At 48.7% G+C, this 21099-nt stretch overlaps 1 protein-coding gene across 1 annotated transcript in view; it reads right to left on the minus strand.

The window, feature by feature from the left end:
- Window positions 1-469: 469 nt before the first annotated feature.
- The window catches only part of CCDC12 (coiled-coil domain containing 12), a 34526-nt gene continuing 13896 nt past the window's right edge, over window positions 470-21099 (minus strand). Inside the window, exons 2-7 of the mRNA XM_052692448.1 lie at window positions 13195-13265; window positions 3869-3948; window positions 2061-2122; window positions 1944-1978; window positions 1490-1566; window positions 470-1238 (exon numbers count right to left, since the gene is read on the minus strand). Coding sequence (XP_052548408.1) covers window positions 1159-1238; window positions 1490-1566; window positions 1944-1978; window positions 2061-2122; window positions 3869-3948; window positions 13195-13265 — 405 coding nt within the window. The 3' untranslated portion in view covers window positions 470-1158. The remainder of the gene's footprint in view (window positions 1239-1489; window positions 1567-1943; window positions 1979-2060; window positions 2123-3868; window positions 3949-13194; window positions 13266-21099) is intronic.

Below are 21099 nucleotides of genomic sequence, written 5' to 3' on the forward strand. Positions count from 1 at the left end.
TCAGGCCAGGAGCCACGTTAAGGACCTCTCCCCCCAGCAGGCTTTTAAAAGATACATGCATTAGCAGGGACAGCTATTTTTATCACAGCTTAATTCTTCTCTAAACACTGCCAGCAAGGCTGTTCCATCTCAAGGCAAAAAATGCTTTCCAACCAAATGCAGGACAGCTTGGGAACCCACTTTGTTGGGCACCCAACCTGCAACACATCCAAGCCCCCCCGCTGCCAAGAGACAACAACATGGGCCTGGTGTCATCCAGAGGTGCAGGATCCACAGCACAGCTCAGACCCAGGAGTTCTAGGAGCAAAAAGTACAGCTCAGCCACCCCAAACTGACAACAACTGAAGCTGGTCCCCATCCCCAGGGCAAAGAGGGACCAGCAAATGGTCTGAAGCCACCACAGATGCGAGGAAGATGAAGTGAGCTGCCTCTGCACAGACCTCTGCAAACAGACCAAGCAACAGCTTCCTCCAAGGCAGGATAATTTTATTATGAAAATACTTGTTACAACAAACTTTGTCAATTATAAAACATCCAGAGGAATGGTGCACGTTGCACAGCCCGGAGGGTCTGGAAGCTTCAGCAAACAAAAAACACATGTTAGCCTCTCAGGTGGACATTTCTCCCAACACAGAGCAGCCAACAGGTCCTGAGCACACAGCACTTCCAGGAGAGTCATTCTGTACACGCTGGCTGTGACCATGGGGGAAAATATTGAGCAGATGTTTTCCAGACCCTGTCGTTCCATGTAACAGTGACATCAGTTTTCTGCAGAAAGGAGCACCCTGACAAAAAGCAGGGCCCCTAGGGGATGCTATAGGCTGTGTGAGGATCTATTAACCAAGAAAGTGAGAGGAGAGTTTCCTGGATGTTTCTCTTGCACTTGGCCCTTTTGCTCACATCTTCCCTGCCCCTGCCAAGTTCAAAGCAAACTGGATGTCTGTCCCACTCAACCCTCTGTAGTCCTAAAAAGTGGTCTGTGAAACAAGCTTCATCCACCAGCCACAGCCTCACAGAGGGAAGCACTGCTCCTCAGATCTGCCCCTTTCCTCCAGGACTCATGGGCTCCTGGCAAAATGCTGGTCAGCAGCAAGGCTCCTCTACCTGACAGTGATGGGATCAGTGTTGCTGGTAGAGCCCATGCCCAGATGGAGCAAATCAGTCCGAGTCACTTCCATCCTGCTTTGCTGACCCAACAGCTGCTGCCAACTCCTCCTCCTGCCCTTTCAATCGCTCTCCTGCAAGTGAGAAACAGCAGTTACTTAGCAATTCGCCCTCTGTACTGGTAGAAAAGCTGAACTGAAGCCATTATGCCTGCAAAGCATTCTTCCTTATCATGCAAACCTTCTCCCCTGGGAAGGGAATGAAGCTTCGCTACCCCTCCCTGCCCAACAGTAAGGCTCTGAGCTCCCAACAAGGACTGTTGGTGTGTCATCCCTCCAGGACAATTGGTGACCCCATACTCCATCCCCATGGTATCACCACGCACGGATCAGTTCAGCAATGGCTCTCTGAGTCCTCTTTTCCAGCTTCTCCATTTTCTTGGCTACGTCTCGTTTTAAATCCCTAGGAAGGAAAATGATGACATCAGCACACATCCGTGACCAGTTGTGAACACGGCCACGTTGCTCCCCTCCTAGCAGGAAAGAAACTCCTTTGCTCTCCTATGAACATCATGGAACAGAGCAAAACAACGCAGCTCGTGGGCAAACCAACATGATGATTCTGGCACTGAAGCCACCTTGCTGATAAGTACCTCAAAGGGACTGGCAGAACCACATGATATAAACAAAGAAAGGAGAGGACAGTCCCATGCCACGTGTTTCCCAACAGGTTTCCCATTTCTTGCACTTCTAGCCCAATTTGGACAACTTCCACGGAATGGCAACACGCAGGTGATGCAAACACTCCTTTCCCAGGAGCAAAGCTCAGCAGACACTCACCAGTCTGGCTTCCTGGGGGCCAGGTTTGTCAGATCCTAGGGACGAAGAGGAGACATGCAGTGAGAGCTGGAAGCAACAGAGATGTGTGTCCAGCACAGAGCAGCTCTCCATACGTACCACTTCGTCAATGATGGTCTCTGGCTTAGCTGCCTCCAGCTGGTCCTTCACCTTGTCTTCCACTAGATGGAGAAACAGGATCAGCATCAGCACAGCGGGACACCAAGGGGACAAGGCATGGGGAGACCCACCAGAGCCCTTGGAAAAGCTTTTACAAAAGCCCAGCTTGAACAGCATCACTTTTAACAATACAGTACCTACATGTGAATCCACGTGGGCACACACATTCCTTCACCACCCAAACTCTGGAGACTTATAAAAACTACCTGAAAACAACGTAAAACTAAAAATTAAACATAATAAACAGCAGCAGGAAGTCTATTGGGTTCAAATCCCATGTTAGCAAGGGCTGCATCCACCATCCATTCTGCATGTCCATAGGACTTTAAGTTGCAATTTGACTCACTATGATTCATTTATGAGGCCATGGTATGAAACCATGCCCCAGAAGTGACCAAGCTCCAGCCCAGCCCTTACACAAATGACTCCAGATATTGGGGAGCTAATGGCAAAGTATGCACTGGGAACAGCCCTCCGTCCATCAGTTCCAGCTCTGTGCAAGGTGACAGTGTGGCCACCAAGGATAGGGCACATCCATCAGGAATGAACAAAATCCTGCTTCCAGCATAAGCCCGATGGATAGGCAATGTGAACCCACTTTGGCACCTGTTTCCTGTCCTCCTCCCTGCCCAAAATGCCCAGGGTTACCCCAGACACAGGGAGCTGCACTACAGCCCCAAACAGGCTGGCAGAGAACTTGGGTTTTACTGGAAAGAGTCACAACTGCTGTTCCAATTCCAACCCACACACAGGGGAAGAGCTGAAGAAGTTTGAAACTTGAACAAAAGGATAAAGAAAGCGCAGTGTCAGCATTCCTACCTAGCAGATCACTGCCAAAGACAGTCTTTTTATTTAGGGCATTTTTAAAGAGATATATTCCAGGAGGACTTAATATCTCAAGATCAAGGGAACTCCTACCCTTTGCCTCCCTTTGTGCAGCAGTTCAGTGCTAGGAAACAACAGACTGAACGTCCTTAGACTCATGACTAATATTTGTTTAAAGGTAATTCAAACAAAACAGCCCCAATCTCCTTGAGAATCGTGCAGTGAGAGCCTGGCTCTTCCGAGCATCTGCCCTCTCATTTGGGCTGGACTGTGTGTGCTCAGACACACACCCCACTTGTGCAATGCAGGGTGTGCAACCCCACGGGGATGATGAAGCAACGGAGCCTGCAAGCACCACTCTCACTCCCAACATGGCTTGGGCATGCAGACACATCTCCCAGAATCTGAAGTCAACAGCTGCAACCAGAATACATCCTGGTGACTCTTCAACCTGGGGCTGGAGTTACACCCCAGGAGCACAGAGGTTTCCCAGATACCTGATTTTGGAAAGGAAAGGTGTAATTCATTCATTTGGCAACAGGCTGGCTGGATAGAGAGCACTATGCTGTTTCATATGCTCACAGCACCATGAGGGCTGGTGGGAGGAATGCTCAGGAGTGGGACGGGATCAGACCATAGAAACACTTGAGTTAGAAGGTCAATTTTCAAGTTTCAAGGTCATCTAGTTCAACTTCACTGCAGCCAACAGGAACTCCTACAACTAGATGAGAATGCTCAAAGCCCTGTCCTGCTTGATCTTGAATGTCTGCATCTCTATGGAGCATTAAAGTGCACCTCTGCAGTGCACACCTGCAAGGCGCTCTGCATGCTCTCATCCTTCCTGAGGCATCAGCATCATCACAGCAAGTGCTGTTGCTCAGCTCTTCCCTCATTTCCACTCTCAGGTTCCCACTCTCACTCACCTGAGGCTGGCTTGGCCGGGGGCAATTTCCTCTTCTTCAGCTCCTCATCTTCAGGGTCATAGTTTCGCAGTATAAGCTCCCTGGGAAGGAAGCATAGAGTAATGAGATCTGTGCATGCTAGCCAGAGACCAGCCATGACCAGACACAGAAATCCCAATATGGGAAAGAGGGGACCAAAACATATTCCTGGGTAGATGTTAACAGTTCACTGGAGATGCTTCTGGTCACGCCACAACTAGGGCAAAGGAGCTGCAAAAGGGGGAATGCAGGTTTCTGTGGAAGTGATGGTGACCTAGAAGCTCCCCCCAGACTGCACAAAACACAACACAACCATTTCCTCAATGTATACACCCCCCCAAATTCAGATACTATTTCTGCCCCTTCTAAAGGCTGTTCTTTTTTCACCTGGGTCATTTCTCTGCTAGACTATATGCATGGAGAAACAACAAGGTATCTGCTTGTTCTTTGTTGAAATATCATTTAAGGCTGGTGCCTGAGGTGACTGACATTTAACAGAGCTGTTTCAGAACACACAAACGCATGGATTTAAGCTGCACACCCTACAAATTTCCACAAAGGGCAAACCTTTGTCATTTGCTCTGCCACCATACCCAGAGGCAACATCTTGGTTTTCTTTCTGCCTCATTCCTACCTTGCCAGGTGTTACTGTTGAGCTCCGCAGTGACATTCATCTCATCTCAACACCTTTCCAGCATCCTGCACTGAGCAAACCCTGCTTGCCAGCACCCTACAAGCTCCACCTACATGCAAAGGGTCTGACCCACAGAGGTGGTGAGAGATGTGGTTGGATTTTATGGGTTGCTCACAGTAGTGGGTTCGTGCAGCTGAGCCCTCTGCAAATTTGGCTTTGCCACGGTTTCATAGAATCATAAAATCATTAAGGTTGGAAAAGAGCTTTCAGATCCCCCAGTCCAACCCCAGCCCAGCCCTCCATGCCCACTGAGTCCCATCTCCACATTCCATGGCCAGCCCCAGGGATGGTGACCCCACCACCTCCCTGGGCAGCCTATGCCAACGCCTGACCACACTCCTTTGGAAAAGCAATTGTTCCTAACATCCAACCTGAACCTCCCCGGCTCACTCATAGAATATTCTTTGTTAGGATGGACCCACAAAGACCATCAAGTCCAACATGAGTATAGTTGTTTCTCTGGTGTCAGCCCCCCACCACCTCACATTCTGTTCTGGCAGTCCCTCTGCAAGATATAACTCAGAGAAATGCAACCAGCAGTGGGAAGCAGGACCAGGCAGGTTAGGACATTGCAGAAATTCCTCATGTGTCAAGCTCTGGTTGCCCAATCCTCCACATCAACATAAGCCACAATAGCCCACGTTTCCCCAGCACTGTTAAAAGGAAGGAGGAAGCAGTTGCCCTGCATTGTGCAGTTTTATGGGTATTTTTATGTAAAACTGCCCTGGGAGAAGGCATTTATTACACTAACCTGGACTGTCGTCACTCCCCAGCCAGCATGGTGGCTCTGGTCTTCTATGATGCATAACTGCTTCACTGGACAAGCAAAGAGCCACTGATGTCATCCATTTGGATGTCAGTAAGGCCTCTGACTGCTGATCTGTTTTGATGGGATGACAGGAAATGGTTTCAAACTAAAAGAGGAGGATCGAGACTGGATATAAGGAAAGGGTTTTTATAGTAGGAGCGGTGAGGCACTGAAACAGGTTGTCCAGTGAGGTGGTGGATGCCCCATCCCTGAAGACATTCTATGATCTTGGGTGATGGAGTGGCACGCAGAAATCCTGGTTATTCCTTGGTTTTACAGGCTCCAATCAGCAGGACTGAGTTGGTAAGGAGGGAGAGAAGCGGCTAACTCACCCTGGAGGTGATGGGATGTCAGGCAGTGATGTTGGCCATCTGGCCACAGGCTGCGTCCTGCTCACTGGGGAGGATTTATCATACCAAGTGACAACATCAGAGCCTGCAGAAAGCAAACTTGCAACCTCTCCCACACTTTCTGCTTGTTTTAGCTCACGTATAGAAGGATTTCCCTGCAGCTGAATAGGAAGCAAAGACAGCCTCCCCTAAGGTCGGAGAGCCTAAAACAAAAGAGCTACGAGCTGAGCTAGCTGTTCTCAGCTCAGCAAGATGTTAGCACTATACCTTGAGAGGTGATATTTCACACCCACCATTTAGCACACGTTCTGGCGGCTGCTCAGTCACACCAAAGCCTCGCTGCCCAGCACTGCTCGTGCTCACTTGAGATTTATCCATGAGATTATAAAAAGGGGAGGAAAAAAAAGCATAATGCACAACTTGGCAACAGCAGCAGAGCAGAAGGGAAGCAGCCGCTTGCAGGGATGAAGAGCAGAAGTGCTGCACCCAGGTCCCCCCCCACCCTCCAAGTTTCCCCTGGTGCTTTCAGATCCTTATTAAAGCCATGCCCAATTGCAGGAGCAAAAACAAACACAGATTGATCCCTTTAATTAAATGCACGATGCAGGAGAAACTCTCACACCTGCCTCCAGTAATTGCTGGTACCCAGAACGCCCATGGTTGCTCCTTGGGGGTTTTGGCATGAGTGAACCCAGCAGAGCTGTGCTCCCCAGAAGCAGCAGAAGCTGCTGCCTTGGTCTCCCCATTTCACTGTGGTCTCTGCCATTTTCTCTGCATCTCTGAAAACGAGCAGATAGATGAGGAGCTAGCAGTGCTACACCCCTAACAATCTGAAGGAAGACAGGCAAGGGGTTAAAAACACATATTTAAGGAGACGTTGCTGGCCTTCCACAGAGTGGGTTAAATAAAGTTCAGGTGTCAGCAGTTCTTCCAGCGCTGCGTTCCACAGAGACAGCCCAGCATGCTTCTCAAATTATCAAAGTTCCCACGACAACAAAGAAAACAGAGTTAACAACAGGCTCTGTGCACAACGAGCACACAGCAGCCAGGTTAGCAAGAACAGCTTGTAGGATGCGATGCTCCAGCAGTAATGGCTTGGCTAAGAAGGAACACAGCACCCCACATAGAAAACACAGCATCCTGCATCCTCACCCAGGACCAGCAAGCACCAAGCTGCTGGGACATCACAAGCTTCAGGGGAACTGCAGGGTTTGCAAAGGGAAGCGATGCACAAACCTCTCGGTGCCTCACTGAAGCCCTACAGTGGTGGCAGGTTCCCTGTTTCAGACTCAGGAATGCCTCAAATCTGCTTCCCGTTGTGGTTCATAATGGGACACGTGTGGTGGGGAGTGGCTGAGAGAGCTGAGGTTGTTCAGTGAGGAGAAGAGGAGGTTCAGGGGAGACTTCATCACTCTCTGCAACTGAGTGGAGGTTGTGGTGAGGTGGGGGTTGGCCTCTGCTCCCAGGTAACAGCGATAGGATGAGAGGTGATGGTCCCACATTGTGCCAGGAGGTTCAGGCTGGATACTAGGAACAGTTTCCTCTCTGAAAGAGTAGTGATGCAGTGGCGCAGCAGCCCAGGGAGGTGGTAGAGTCACCATCCTCAGAGGTATTCAAGAACCATGGAGATGGCACTGAGGGATGTGGTCAGTGGGCATAGAGGGGTGAGCTGGGGTTGGACTTGGTGATCTCAGAGGTCTTTTCCAGCCTTAATAATACTATGATCAGTCCTGGGAAGAAGGAAGGACATCAGCCTTTCTTTGAAGCAGGAGTGTTGGAAGTGGCAGGGCACGCAGGTTATGTGTAGAATGCAAAGACTTATCTCACTGCAAAGCAGGACACTCAAAGCTAACTTTGAAGTTATTTCTGCTTTACTCCTTCAGCCTCGAGGGCTTTATGGAGCAAACACTGTTTTTAACTGATAAGAGGACTTCTCCAGTCTGGCAGTGAAGCACACGCATGCTGATGACCAGCCACTGGTGAGGATGCTTCCTCTGCTGCAGCCAACCCACCATCAAAAAAGAAGCCACTCTTAACACCCAGATCCCCAAAAAGAGACTTTTCAGTCTTTGGAAGCAGTTCAGGGAAGTGCTCCATCCCCACCTTGGCAGGTTTGAGTTATTTTCTTCTGAAGTCCTGGAGAAATACCATCTGGTCAGACAAATTGTTGACCTTTGCCCTTCTCAAGCTGCTCCAAAGCCTTCTACTCTTTTTTGACAACTACTTCAACTTGCTTGAGACCACACAGCCTGGACAACAATTTCCATTTCGTCCTTTCAAGAGCAACCACGGCAAGAATTTCATTTAATTTCTCAGCTTCTCCAAATTCCACTTACTGCTGGGTGGTCCTGAGAAGCACTGTTTGAACACGTTGTGAAGGTACTGCTACAGAAGACACGGGTGAGGTCCCAAAGCCTTGAAGAAGTGATGATTTATGGGACCATCCCCCGCTCCTTGTGCCACAGCGCCATCACCCTCCAGGAGCACTGCAAGACTTACTGTGCAGCACTCACCCATCCTGGTACAGATTTCATTTCACAGACCCTTCTTTTTTACACTCTCCATTCCTGCAGATGGCTCTGACATCTGTTCCTGGATATCTGGGAGCATCCCTTCCTGCTGCAGCCTGCCTGGGAGCTTCCCTACAGCTGGGCTAGCTCATAGCAAGATCCATACATTCTCCAGGCTGCCTCTTTATGCATGGTGACCTTTCTAGAAGTCTGCAAGGCAATCTGCACCTCCTCCAAGTTAGAAACAAATAAATAATTTCCACACCCCAAGCATTTGGTGAAGGCTCCCTTAAATCATCCTGCAGCAGGATCGAGGCATCTCCATAGAACACAACACAGAAGTCCAAAGCTGTTGTTTGGAAGCAACTGGATTCCTCACTTGGGGCTGAAAAGGAACAAGCAACAAACAGAGGCAGAGAGCAGTGGTTCCCACCAGCACCCACCTCGTGTGCTGCTCCTGCTCAAATAGCTGAGCGTGTTGGAGCACATCCTGCTCCTCGAGTGGCTGCTGAGAGGCACTTGAGGAATGCCAAAAAACAAGCACTCCTCTCCAAGCCCCCAACAGCTGGTTTCTCAAGATGTGCTTCTCGGGGCCGTATCTCTGGGTGCTGCATGAAGAAAGCTGTGAAACACCTGAAATGCAAGCAGGTGCCACGGGGCTGTCTGGCCTCCCACGCAGCTTTAGGAGGCACATGAGCATTTTCCAGGCTGTATATTCGTAAATGTGATGAGGAGGAAGCCTACACTCAAAGCTGCAGAACGGGATGCAGCACCAGGAGCTTGGTGATGGGCCCTGCAGCTGGCACAAGAGCTTTGTCCATATTTATGGGGTTTCTCCAGCTCCTTCAGCCAGTAGAAGGTCAGGAGCAATCTGCCATCCTTGAGGCTCAAGTCACAAAGAGGTCCTGAAGGTATTTTGGGAGCATCTGGGTGATTACAGGATGCTGACATCCCTTTTGTTGGCCTCCAAACAGTGCCGAACTCTGCAGCTCTGCCCTTCCTCCTTCTCCAGCCCATGAGCATGAGCCTCCAGCATGATTGAAGCTGGGAGGCTCCAGCTTCTCCCCTGGCCACCTCCAGCCCTGGCCCCTGCTCTTCCCTGCTGCAGGAGAAGCACCTGATCCCTCAGTGACACACAGTGACAACACAGCCTGACTCACCACACAGCTTCCACATCAGCCCAAGTCACAGGTTTGGCTGCTCATGCAGATTTCTATCAATAACACCACATCATCACATACATGTCAAGCTTAGCCTACACAGACAACTGCTTTTACCCATACACTTATTATTTTTTAATCTCTCCATACCACAGGATGTATGGAAGCTCTGCACAGTGGTTATCCATGCTCCTGCCTTGCTGCCCTGCCAGGCCAAGCCCAGCACATTCACTGCTGTATTATTTTTGTTACGCCAACACTGGAAGAAAAAGCCTTAAAAAACAAACAAAAAAAAGGAATGATCTGCCCCATGACATTCCTCCTATGGGGAAGAGCCCACATTTCAGAGCCCTGCCTCCCCCTCCTCCTCCTCCTCGCACTTCACCTCCGCAAGCAGCACTACATGGAGTTGTAATTTTAAAGGATGACTGAGCATTGAAATACCTGCAGCTGATTAACTGCAGTTTGCTGCAGCTTCGTTTTTAGTTAAAAAGAAGATTTTGGGGTCTCCTCCTCCCTCTCCAAGCCCTACCCTGGCTATTTATTGACATTTTTAACATCCCTGACGAGCTCTGCTTGCAGAACTGTGGCTGAACTTCAAAGCTCAGAGCAGAGCAGCTCATTTTTCCTGCAGGAATCAGGCAGAAGGGCCGAAGTCCATCCACACCCTGCAACAGCCAAAGCTGACGGCAGGCTGCTCCACAGCAGGAGGCATTTCCTGGTCACTGGGTTGAGCAAAACTGGTTAAAAAAATAATAATAATAACCCAAGCTCTTAGCAATTACAGACATAAGCTCCCCTGAGAGGCAGATGAGAGATATCCGGAGCTGAAATTGCTGCAAGCAGATTGCATTTTTCAGAGGGCCTCGTCAGCACTTGTTCCTGCGGTGGTATCTTGTAGTGTGAAAGATAAAAACAAGGAACAACAAAAAAAAAAAAGGGTGGGGAGCTTTGAGCAGGTCAGAAAAAAAAAAAAAAACAACAGGAAGCTGTTGAAAATTGTTTTGGTGCATTGGCAGCAAGAAAATATTCAGCTGTGCCTGCAGTGCAGGGTGTGAAGTCCAGTCCCCAGCATCTCAGCTAGGTGAAAACCAGCCCTAAAGCCAAGCTGCAAAGAGGTGAAGCAGCAGGCAAAGCTGTTCCTGACCTCAAGAAAGTCAGAAACAACTTCCAGGTCATCTGAAGTCTACATATGGGCCACAAGACTACTTATGGGTTTCACTGGTCTTGTGTTCGTGGTGGTTTTCAGGTTGAGGAAGCAGCAGAGCCAGCAGGGAAGGCACGTTCAGGCTACCAGAGCCCTTTGTTGCTCACATTAGCTCAGCTTACCTTTCACCACCAGCACACAAGGCATTAGTGCAGAGCAGTTCCCTTTTTCAAAGGGTTGAGAAAGCTCAGCTTTGCTACCAGGAAATGAAAATCTAAGATGAAATCAAGTTAGCAGCTTGCTGGCATTCTGCTTAAAAACACACATCCAATTTCAGCAAGAGAGAAAGAGCATTCAACAAGGAAAGCAGAAAGCAACAAAGTCCCTAGATGGGATGGAGTTCAGTTGTAAACCTAAGAATTGTCTCAGCCAAATTTGTGATTCAAACATTTCCTGCAAAGCAGATCTTGCTCTCATTTGCCTTGCAAATAGATGTTGAGATCCTGACAAAACACACAGCAGTTGGATAGAGCTGCAGGCTCCTGAGGAGAAATTGAGCTGGAAAGGGAACTTTTTGCCCCAAAAGTTGCTGCCCTCCCTAAAGGTGTTATTCCCACATATTGTGGATGCCCTGCACCCACATCTGCATCATGTATCAGTACAAGGCTGACTGGAAATAGAAGGTTCATACCCAACAATCTCCAATCTCTATAACCTCACTGAAGCTTCAGGGCATCTCCCACGGGCAGAAGAAGGCTTTGCTGCAAGAGGAGAGCTCACCAGTGTGCACTTGTTACAGGAAGTGACCTCCCAGCTTGGCACCAGTGATGCTGAAGATTTGGGATGACACTGCATCACCTCTGATACGCTTCAGCATGCTCAGCAGTGGTAAAAAGAAGCAGCCCCCATGCTAAAAATCAGTCCCAGTGGAGGAAAGGATTACTGTTGGGATTTCAGTGACCAATTCACACTTCCAGCTTGGGTGCAGGAGTGTCACTGCTAGCTTGGTGCTCCTCAGCAGAGAGCCATGCAGCGTATCAAGTGGCAGGGCTGGAAAGCAAGAGCTGATGATTCATTATTCATCATCGTTTCCAAGATCTTTAACACCTCTTACAGCCTAGACCTTCCAGCACAAAACCTTCCAGGTGTGCCAACGGTAAGAGCTCAGCTTAAAAAAAAATCAATCCAGAGTTTTGTTCTCTCCCAGAATAAAATGGGTGCTGGCAGTTTGGAGAAAGCTTGCAGCTTCTGCTGAGAGTTATCCCCTCAAGCAGGGGAATAGATTCTACTCCACTTTTTCTCACAGCAGCAGCTCTCATGCACAAACAGATGCTGTGATGAAAAACAGCAATGAGGAAAACCTACATCCCAAAAGTTTTAAGCAAACCTCACCCCCCTGTTGTCTCCAGAGCCGACCTGATAGCATCAGTAGAAACAGGAAACCAAGCGCAGTCAGCTGGTTCCGACAGGAGCAGCACCCTGCCTAGGTTAGCTTTGTGCTCACATTTTCCAGTGACAAGAAGGAACAGCAGTGAGCTGCAATTAAACAGCCATGTGCACATTGCAAAGCCCACAGGTCTCTGTTCACAGAAAAAAAAAAGTGCACTTTCCAAACCGTGCATGTGTAAGTGACAGAAAGCACAGCAGTGTGCCTGTGCTGCCATACAGAGAATCCTGGGCAGGCTGAGAGTTGGGCAGAGAGGAACGTGGTGAGGTTCAACAAGGGCAAGTGTGGAGTCCTATGGCTAGGGAGGAATAACGAGACACATCAATACAAGTTAGGAGCTCTGTTGTGAAGGAGCTGGGTGTTCTGGTTGACCAGCAGTGTGCCGTGATGGCCCAGAAGGCCTGGAGTGCCTTGCACAGAAGCACGGCAGCAGGGTGAGGGTGGTTCTTCTCCCCTCTGCTCTGCACTGGTGAAGCCACGTCTGGAGCAGTGGGCCCAGTGCTGAGCTCCCCGGTTCCAGGCAGACAAGGAACTGCTGGGGAGAGCACAGTGGAGGGCTGCAGAGATAGGGGGGGCCTGGAGCACTGCCTGGTGGGGAAAGGCTGAGAGCCCTGAACCGTTCAGCCTGAAGAAGAGAAGGCTGAGCAGGGGGGATCTGATCACGCTTATCAGCATCTGAAGTGTGGAGGCCAAGAGGATGGGACCAGGCTCTTTTCAGTGCTGCCCACCAACAGGACAAGGGACAATGGGCACAAAGTAGAACACAGAAAGTTCCACACAAACATGAGGAAGAACTTCTTTACTTTGAGGATGACAGAGCCCTGGAACAGGATGCCCAGAGGGGTGGTAGAGTCTCCTTCTCTGGAGATATTCAGGGGGGTTGGACTGGAAGATCTCCAGAGATCCCTTCTGACCTCAATGATTCTATGATCCTGGAAATGGCTCTCCAACTGAGGGGAATCTGAACTGCATCTGTCCTCCAGGTGTTTCTGAGAACATCACCATGCCCTTGCAACACTCTGCTGTAAGCCAGCCAGAGCATTCTCTTCATTCCCCTATCTCAGACTATTTGCAGCAAGTTATTCACACCAAAACGAAACAAAAACTGCATTTTTGAAGATCCTAATTAGCAAACAGGTGGGCTGTACTTGAACAATATACGAGAGAGAAGTCAGAATAAATAAATAATTACCTGTGCCTGACATTCTCCTCCTCCTCGTCTTCTTTGAACTGCTTGGCCTCAGGTTCGCCACTGTTCTTATTCTGGAAGGATGAGAAGTTATGTGTCAGCCTCAGCCCCCGGAAATACCATGGAGCAAACAGGAGCCCAGCACAGGAACCCTCCCCATGGCAGGCAGCAACACACAGCCTGAAGTTGTGGCTCAATTAGGACACCTTGAAATTAAGCCTGCCTTCCTTTTTCCTCCATTTCACCTGTCCAAATAGAGTGTTAAACGTTAGAACTGGCAAGGAGAATCAAATCCTCCCCTCAGAGGCAATCACACCATTCAGCTTTGATATTGCCCTTATCACTGAGCAACCGCATCAGTTCAGGGAGAAAACAACAGGTTGCAATCAATGACAGAGCTCAGGAACCTCATCCCACCTCCGCACTGAAACCTCGCAATAAAAGAAGAGCAGAGAGATGGGGGCCACCAGGCAAGGCAGAGGAGAGCCAGCAGTACCCTCAGGAGTCACCGTGGCCATTTTAACAGGCTGCAAAACAAATGGACAGAAATCAGAGAGCGCTCAGCACTGCAATGGGTCTGATTTCAGCCCCTGAAACTCTGTGCTGTAACATAACCAGATTTCTCCCAAACAGCACAGCAAAGAAGCACATTTTGCACCATTCATACTCCACCAGCAGCTCACCAGTCATGCTACTAGCTCTATTATTACCCAGACAAGTACTGAGCATTAACAATAATGAGTTTTGTTTGGCCTCCCACTGATGAACCAATTCCATTCAACTGCTGAACAAAGTTTATACGGTGGCAAACATCTACCCATGCATTACACAGTACATTGCTATAGGGAAGGCAATATAAAAGCTTTAAAATTCTGTTCTGCAACCTGGGTAAAAAAGAACAGACAACACTGGGAGAGGAGTCAGGCTTGGTTTGCTTTGGGCTCATCAGTGAATGGAGCTGTTCAGGTTCAGCTCCTGTCGGAAGTACAAGAGAAACAGTTCAGCCTTTCTAAAAACAAAAGGTCATTCCTACCATCAATATCCCATTCAGTTTACTACTCCTACAATCAATATCCCATTCAGTTTACTCTCCCTGTTTGAATGCAGGCTTTAGATTTTCCAAAGCCCATCCTAACTTCCCATCACTTGTGCAGCCATTGCTTGTTCAATGAAGAGCTCTGCTGAAGGAAAGCAAGGGCAGCGTGCAGTGGCTTCTTGCTGTCAGCTTGTGCTATGCCACGCTCAGCCAATGTTATTTCAAGGTGTGGGAAGTGCCTTCTTTCACTTTCTCATCCCTTTCATCTCCTCACACTCTGTACACACACACGTTCAGCCTACATCCTCCTCATTCTTGTTTGTATTTTATCTGCAAGGTTTATAAGCACATCCTGAAATACTACAGAGACATTTGGCAACAATATTCACACCAAGCAGTGGCTGTTCTTCCCACCACAAGCCTGCACGTCCCACAGCACTGCGTATCTTTCTTTTCCCCATAAGCTGAAATAACTTCTTATTCCCTCCTCCCCAGCCATAGGGCTTTACACCTGCTTTTGCTGAACCTCATGAGGTTCCCCTCCAGTCCGTCTAGGTCTCACTGAATGGCAGCACAGCTGTCAGGTGTGACAGTCACTCCTTCCAACTTCACATCAGCAGCAGGATGATAACCATGAACCAGCATGGCTCAATGTAACACTGCATCTCCAGCTCATCCCTCACACAGCTGCCCTCTGAATTTTACTCCCTGCCATCCGCTGCTGCTGAGGAGGCTCCATCAGACAGATCACAATGAAAGCACAACACAAACGAGGTCTGAACCAACCATCTGAAGTCAGGCCTCCCCCCCAGCACAACAAATTCATTCTGCCTCCTCATTTGCAAAGCTGGCTGGAAATGAGATTTCAGTTTCATAGCACGGTGATGAAAAACCCAGCGCTAAGCCACAGGGTAGAGTGAGAAACGTGAGCAGGGGAACCCCAGCCTCTGTGCAAAGGCAGTTTGTCACAAGAGTCACCCATATGGGTTGGTGTGGAAAGGCTGGATGGCTGCTGCAGGGCTGGACGGCGGCTGCCCTTCCAACTGCCAGCAAAAAGCTCAGCATTTCCAGCTGCACTCAGTCCCTATGCACAGCTTCTTGGGATGCCTTTGAACTCACGCAAGCTGAGAAAAGGCAAAGTGGTGAGATAAGGGAGGCTTACACCCAGTGCTGAGTGCAGGGAGCCATCATGGGTTTCTAAATGTACAAATTCAGGCTCTGAATCCATAGCTGGTTCAAAGCAATCCTAATGTCTTTACCTAGGAGCATGAAGGGAAGATCCCTCTTGGCATGAAGGCATGATTCCTCCTTCCTCACTTTCTCTCCTAAAAACCAGCAAAAGGCTGGAGTCACCAGAGCTCAGTGTATAAGCAAGCCAAACTCCAACAGAAAGAAAAGAGTGCAAATTCTTAAGGGAACAGCTACCTGAAATCCTTGGATCTGCATCTGAAGTGTTTCACACCATGACTGCTCTCACGCACAGAGCCAGCGGGCACAGCTGTACCTGCCCATCTGTTCCAGCACAGAGACAGCTCAGGCTGCATTCACCACAAATTAACAGGGTTAAGGTGTTAAGCTTCCCTGTTCACAGCCCCTTGTCTGAGCACAGCTGAGAGATGGCAGGAGCTAGAGGCTGAGTGGGGAAATAGCATTCCCTGGGCATTCTGCATAGTGCTGAATGACAAAGCCACTGCTGCAGGAGCAGGGGAGCTTCAGGGTGGGGATGCAGCACTGCAGCCAGGGCTGCACCAACAGGGAGCACAGAGAGCTGGAGGGCAGCAGAGCTAGCAGCACGGCATGGGACTCAGCTCTGCAGCCATGTGCTGTGTCGGATCTCATTACCACAATCATTTATTGATACAGACACAGGCACTCAGATGCATCTTATCTCACAGCTCTGTGTTTCACTGCCACCCCAGCTCTCTCCTTTCTTCTCTGCCCTTGAAGGATCGGTCTGACAGCTCAAAGGACTTCAACACAGCTGCAATGTCTTTGGGGTTCTCTGTTGTTCTTGGAGACCTGCCCCTTTGCCATCCCCCTTCCAACCCTGCTGTCCAACAGCTGTGTCACAGCCTTCATTTCTTCAGACAGGAAGCACTCCTCCTGGCACAGAGCTCAGCCTCATCACCACCTCCTGCTCCAAGCATTTTAAAGCATTTCCCTTTGCTCACTGGTGGTTGCTTCTCCCAAGTTTGCACCAATTCAGCTTTCACTGCTTTTCGCTTTCTACTTTTTCTGATTTAAAACCTCAAGGCCAAAAAAAGGGAGCTGAAAACAACCCCCTGGTCGTTTCACTCTCACAATTCCTCTTTTCAAGGCGAGGTGTTTGCTACCAGCTGCACCTCCCAAGATTGGAGACCCAGCCGCGCTCTGTGAGAGTGTTTGCCTGCAAACAAAGTCACTCCCACCCTTCAGTCTCTGCAAGGAGACAGTCATAAGATAAAGCTCCAACATTAAGAAGCTTTCTCTTGCTTGGAGTCTCCCAGCTATTTAATTTGCAGACATGGCAACTGGCAACCCCTGCCCCGTAGCTACCAACCTGCAGACTTCTGCTTGCCCGATTCCCACTCTTCACAAAGAGCTCTGAGATGAAAAGAATCTCATCCCCTGCCTGTTCAAGGCATAAATCCAACAAGATTTGCATCAGATTGTACAAAGGAGGGTGTCAGCTGCCTCCTCCAATACCTGCAAGGCACAGCAAACTTGACAGGGGACAAGTTAGAAGGCCAGGCTCCCAGCTTCTTCCCAATTCTCCCAAGGGTGAGAATTATGTGATGCCTGCCAGGCTGAGAGCCTGGGTCCTGCACAACACAAGCCATGGTGTTTGGTCAGCATAGATGCATGGTTTGCTTTCCTCCTTGCCAGCAGCAGGCAGAACAAGGAACGCATCTGATAGCCTCATGCAGTCAAGATGGATGCTGACAGCTCAGTAGAAGCACTCTGTAAGCACAGACAAGCATTACACATAGCATATTCATTTTCCCTCCAGCAAAACCAACCCTACCTGCAAGAAGCTTCTGCTCTGAGCAATCAGAGAACGTTCTGAGAAATGCTAGGCTTCCCCCTGGGCTTCAGCACATTATCATGACTTTTCCCTTCCTGGTAGGTGTCTTCACAGCCCTTTGGTTCATTCTCCCATAATAACAAGGGAAGCAATTTGCTTTGCATCGTGTTTAAGGATTTAAGGCCAAAAGGGATGTTCAAGTTGCCTAGCCCGACTTGAGAACACTTCTGATGTGGGAAGTCTCACCCAGCCATCCCTCCTCATCCCAAAGACATCAGGAGGAGCAGCTCTCCTTCCTGCAGCAGCTAGATGAGCAATGGGAATACTGGGTACACAAGTCACAGGCCCCCAAAGCAATGCTTCTGCTGGGTGACAATCCTCCATTGACAGCCACGGAGCAATCAGTATCAGTTACTTGTTTCAGAGCTGTAATTTTGCAGCAGCATGTTGTGCAATACCACTAATCCTTCACTAAATCACATTTACATGACAAAAATGACACTCCCTTTTTCCTCACTCTCCATTAAATGCATTGCAAATCACTCTTTTCATCCTTCTGCTCCACACTGACAGCAAACTGCCTTCACCCAACTCACCCATTTATTTCTAAGCAGTGGTGTTTTATTAGCACTCTTCCAGTCCTTTGAAACTTTTCCAGTATTCAGAAAAAGATTTAAATCAAAACACAGCAGGCTAACAATCTCTTCAACTGATGATTTTAGGATTCCTGGGTGCAAATTACCTACAACTGCTGATTTAAGTGTTTTTGCTGGATGTCTAACATCCTCTCATCACGCTGGTCTGGAAAGCAGCTCATCATTCCTCTATGAGGCAACCGTGTCACTTAACCCCTTCCCAAATAACACTTGATAAAGTCAAGCTTGTATTTGTTTCTTTCTTTCCTTTCCAATGTCTTTTCAAAGTCTCTGTCTGAAGGACTGCTTCCCCCTCTGATCAGACCTGGTCTCTCTCCCACATTCCAATAACCATACTGCAATGGTCTGATACCTGCCTGCATCTTCCAGCACACCCAATCTCCTTTTCCATTCCCCTCCAAGCCTCAGAAGAGCTGTTCTTCTGAAGCCCCCAGACTACTCAGCTGGCCCTGTGCACCCACACTAAATGCAATCCAGCAAACCTTCAGCAACCTTAAAAGTCAACAAAATGACCTCACAGTTTCTCCTCTTCCCAGAGAGGAGGGAAGATGCCTACCAACTTATTTTCCACAGGGATTGACCAGATTACTAAAGACCTCCTTATCTTTCATTTAAGGTCTGGTCATGTTATCATAGAGTGGCTTGGGTTGGAAGGTACCTCAAGGATCATTAACCAACCCCCCTTCCATAAGCAGAGCTGCCAACCTCCACATTTAATACCAGCCCAGGCTGCCCAGAGCCCCATCCAACCTGGCCTTGAATACCTCCAGGGATGGAGCATCCACAGCCTCTCTGGGCAGCTGTTCCAGCACCTCACCACTCTCACAGTAAAGAACTTCCCCCCGACATCCAACCTCAATCTTCCCTCCTTCAACTTAAAACCATTTCTCCTCGTCCTGCCATTATCAACTCATGTAAAAGTTGACTCCTCTCCTGTATGTAGACTCCCTTAAGTACTGGAAGACTGCAGTGAGGTCACCCCGCAGCCTTCTTTTCTCCAGGCTGGAGAAGCTTTGGAGGAGTTCAGTAAAGATCAGTGCTGGAACAAAGCAGGGTTGACCTCTCAGTGCTCAGCCAGCCAAGCTGGTGTTCAAAGCAGCCCATCCCACTTCTCATTCAGCTGGGAAGCACCTAGGTCTCATTTTCATTATGAAAACATCACCCAGGTACCGAGCATTCACCTTTTTCATGGTTACAGTCATGGTTTTCCTCGATTTCTTCAACCTCTGCACACAGTGGTCAGGTCAGCTGCACAGTGAGGATTGAGTCACAGTGTTCTGCTGGGAGCACGGCACATGCTGGTACTTTGTGCTTTCTGCTCAGCCAAGATTGCAGCTGAGATGTCCTTGAAACCTGGCAAGGTAACCATGCAACCTCAGTGCCCTCTCGGGATGTTTAATGCCAGCAGCCCTACGAATGCAAAAAGCTACGTCACAAAACACTCTGCACGTCACCAAGGTTTCCATCAGTGATAAAGCTTAAAAATGAATGCTAAAAGGATCTAATCAAATTGTGCAGCAAAAAGTTCTGAACATAAAAATGTCATTACAGTATATTCAGAACCTGAGAATCACCAATGTTTCTCAAAAGCTGTTTGGAAGCCAATTGCTCACAGCAATCTTCATGGTAACTACATAAAACCAGGCCTGAGCTCCTCTGACCCTGCAGCTTTTTCCATAGTGAAGCTTTAATCCTGGTTCAGCCCCAGCTGGTTACTATGGGAATGGTTAAATCAGCACAACTTCACGTGAGAAACAAACACAAGGAACAAAACTGCCTGAAAATTAAACACCTTCTTTCATGACCTCGTTGTGGCCTTCCAGTGCTTGAAGGGAGCGTATAAACAGGAAGGGGAACGGCTGTTTACGAGGGTGGATGGTGATGGGACAAGGGGAATGGTTTTAAAGTGAGACAGGGGAGGTTTAGGTTGCATATGAGGAGGAAGTTTTTCACCCAGAGGGTGGTGAGGCACTGGCACAGGTTGTCCAAGGAGGCTGTGGATGCCCCATTCCTGCAGGCATTCAAGGCCAGGCTGGATGTGGCTCTGGGCAGCCTGGGCTGCTGGTTGGTGACCCTGCACACAGCAGGGGGTTGGAGCTGGATAATCATTGAGGTCCTTTTCAACCCAGGCCATTCTGTGATTCTACAACAGTGCCTCCAAAATACAATTTTATTACTTTTTTTTTTTTTGCAATCTATAATTACATTGTTTATGCAGCAAACAATCGCAAGTATTTCCTCCCTTCCAATACGCCACAACAACACTGAAGTGGCTGCGGTTTGCTATTCAAAAATACACCCATTTTGACAATTTCAGACCCTGTGTGTTTGCACTTTGAGTGTGGCTCTTAGCCAGCAGAGCTTGGTGAATATTTCAGGCAGCAAACTGCTGTCCCCCATGAGATCGGTGTCACAAATGCTCCCCCGAGACCAGAACCACAAACCTTGTATTGAAGACAGCAGAGCAAAAACATGAGTCTCACAGTTAGTTAGATGCAGAAAGCTTCAACAGTAAGAGCACTCCATTGCAAAGCTGGAGCCCTCTTCCAGGCAATGACGAATCAGAAAATTGCACATTAACTTCTCCATCCCAACACAGGAGGAACATTGCTTCTGCTTCCCCTGATCATAAAGGTTGGAGAAGAGCACTGAGATCACCACGTCCAAATGTCACCACTATGCTCACCAATCTCCTACCAGGAGATACATCCAGCCTGGCCTTGAATGCCTGCTGCCACCTTCCTAGGGATGTCCATGCACCCTGGCCTGCATTAGGTGCTCACCCTTTACTGGGAGCTCTCTCTCAATCTCTATGCCAAGTCCTACTAGCCCCAATGCCAGGCTTTCCTTCTTGTGTGTGCATGCTCATGGCAAAGCTACATCCCTGCTGATTTACACAGCATCTAATAATTGATATTGAGAATTAAAGCAATGCTTTGAGAATGTATGAACCTGAAGTCGCTCCCCAAAAGGAAGCCTCCACCAGAATCATCACTTCAAATATTCATTAGGGATAACTTAGTATCTTGCATGCAATGGCACTGGAAACCATCCATCCTCTGCGTGGATACAGGAATGCAATTCAAGTATCTGGAGATGCTTGAGCAAAGCCCAAGTCCTGGTAACAGAAAGTTTTATGGAGTTTACAGAGGAAGCACTCATGCACTGCAGCTATTCCTCCTGGAACAGCAGGGCTGGCACCAGGAGAAGAG

The sequence above is a fragment of the Tympanuchus pallidicinctus genome, unplaced genomic scaffold, assembly GCF_026119805.1.
Source record: "Tympanuchus pallidicinctus isolate F22 unplaced genomic scaffold, pur_lepc_1.0 scaffold3, whole genome shotgun sequence".
Classification (NCBI taxonomy): Eukaryota; Metazoa; Chordata; class Aves; order Galliformes; family Phasianidae; genus Tympanuchus; species Tympanuchus pallidicinctus.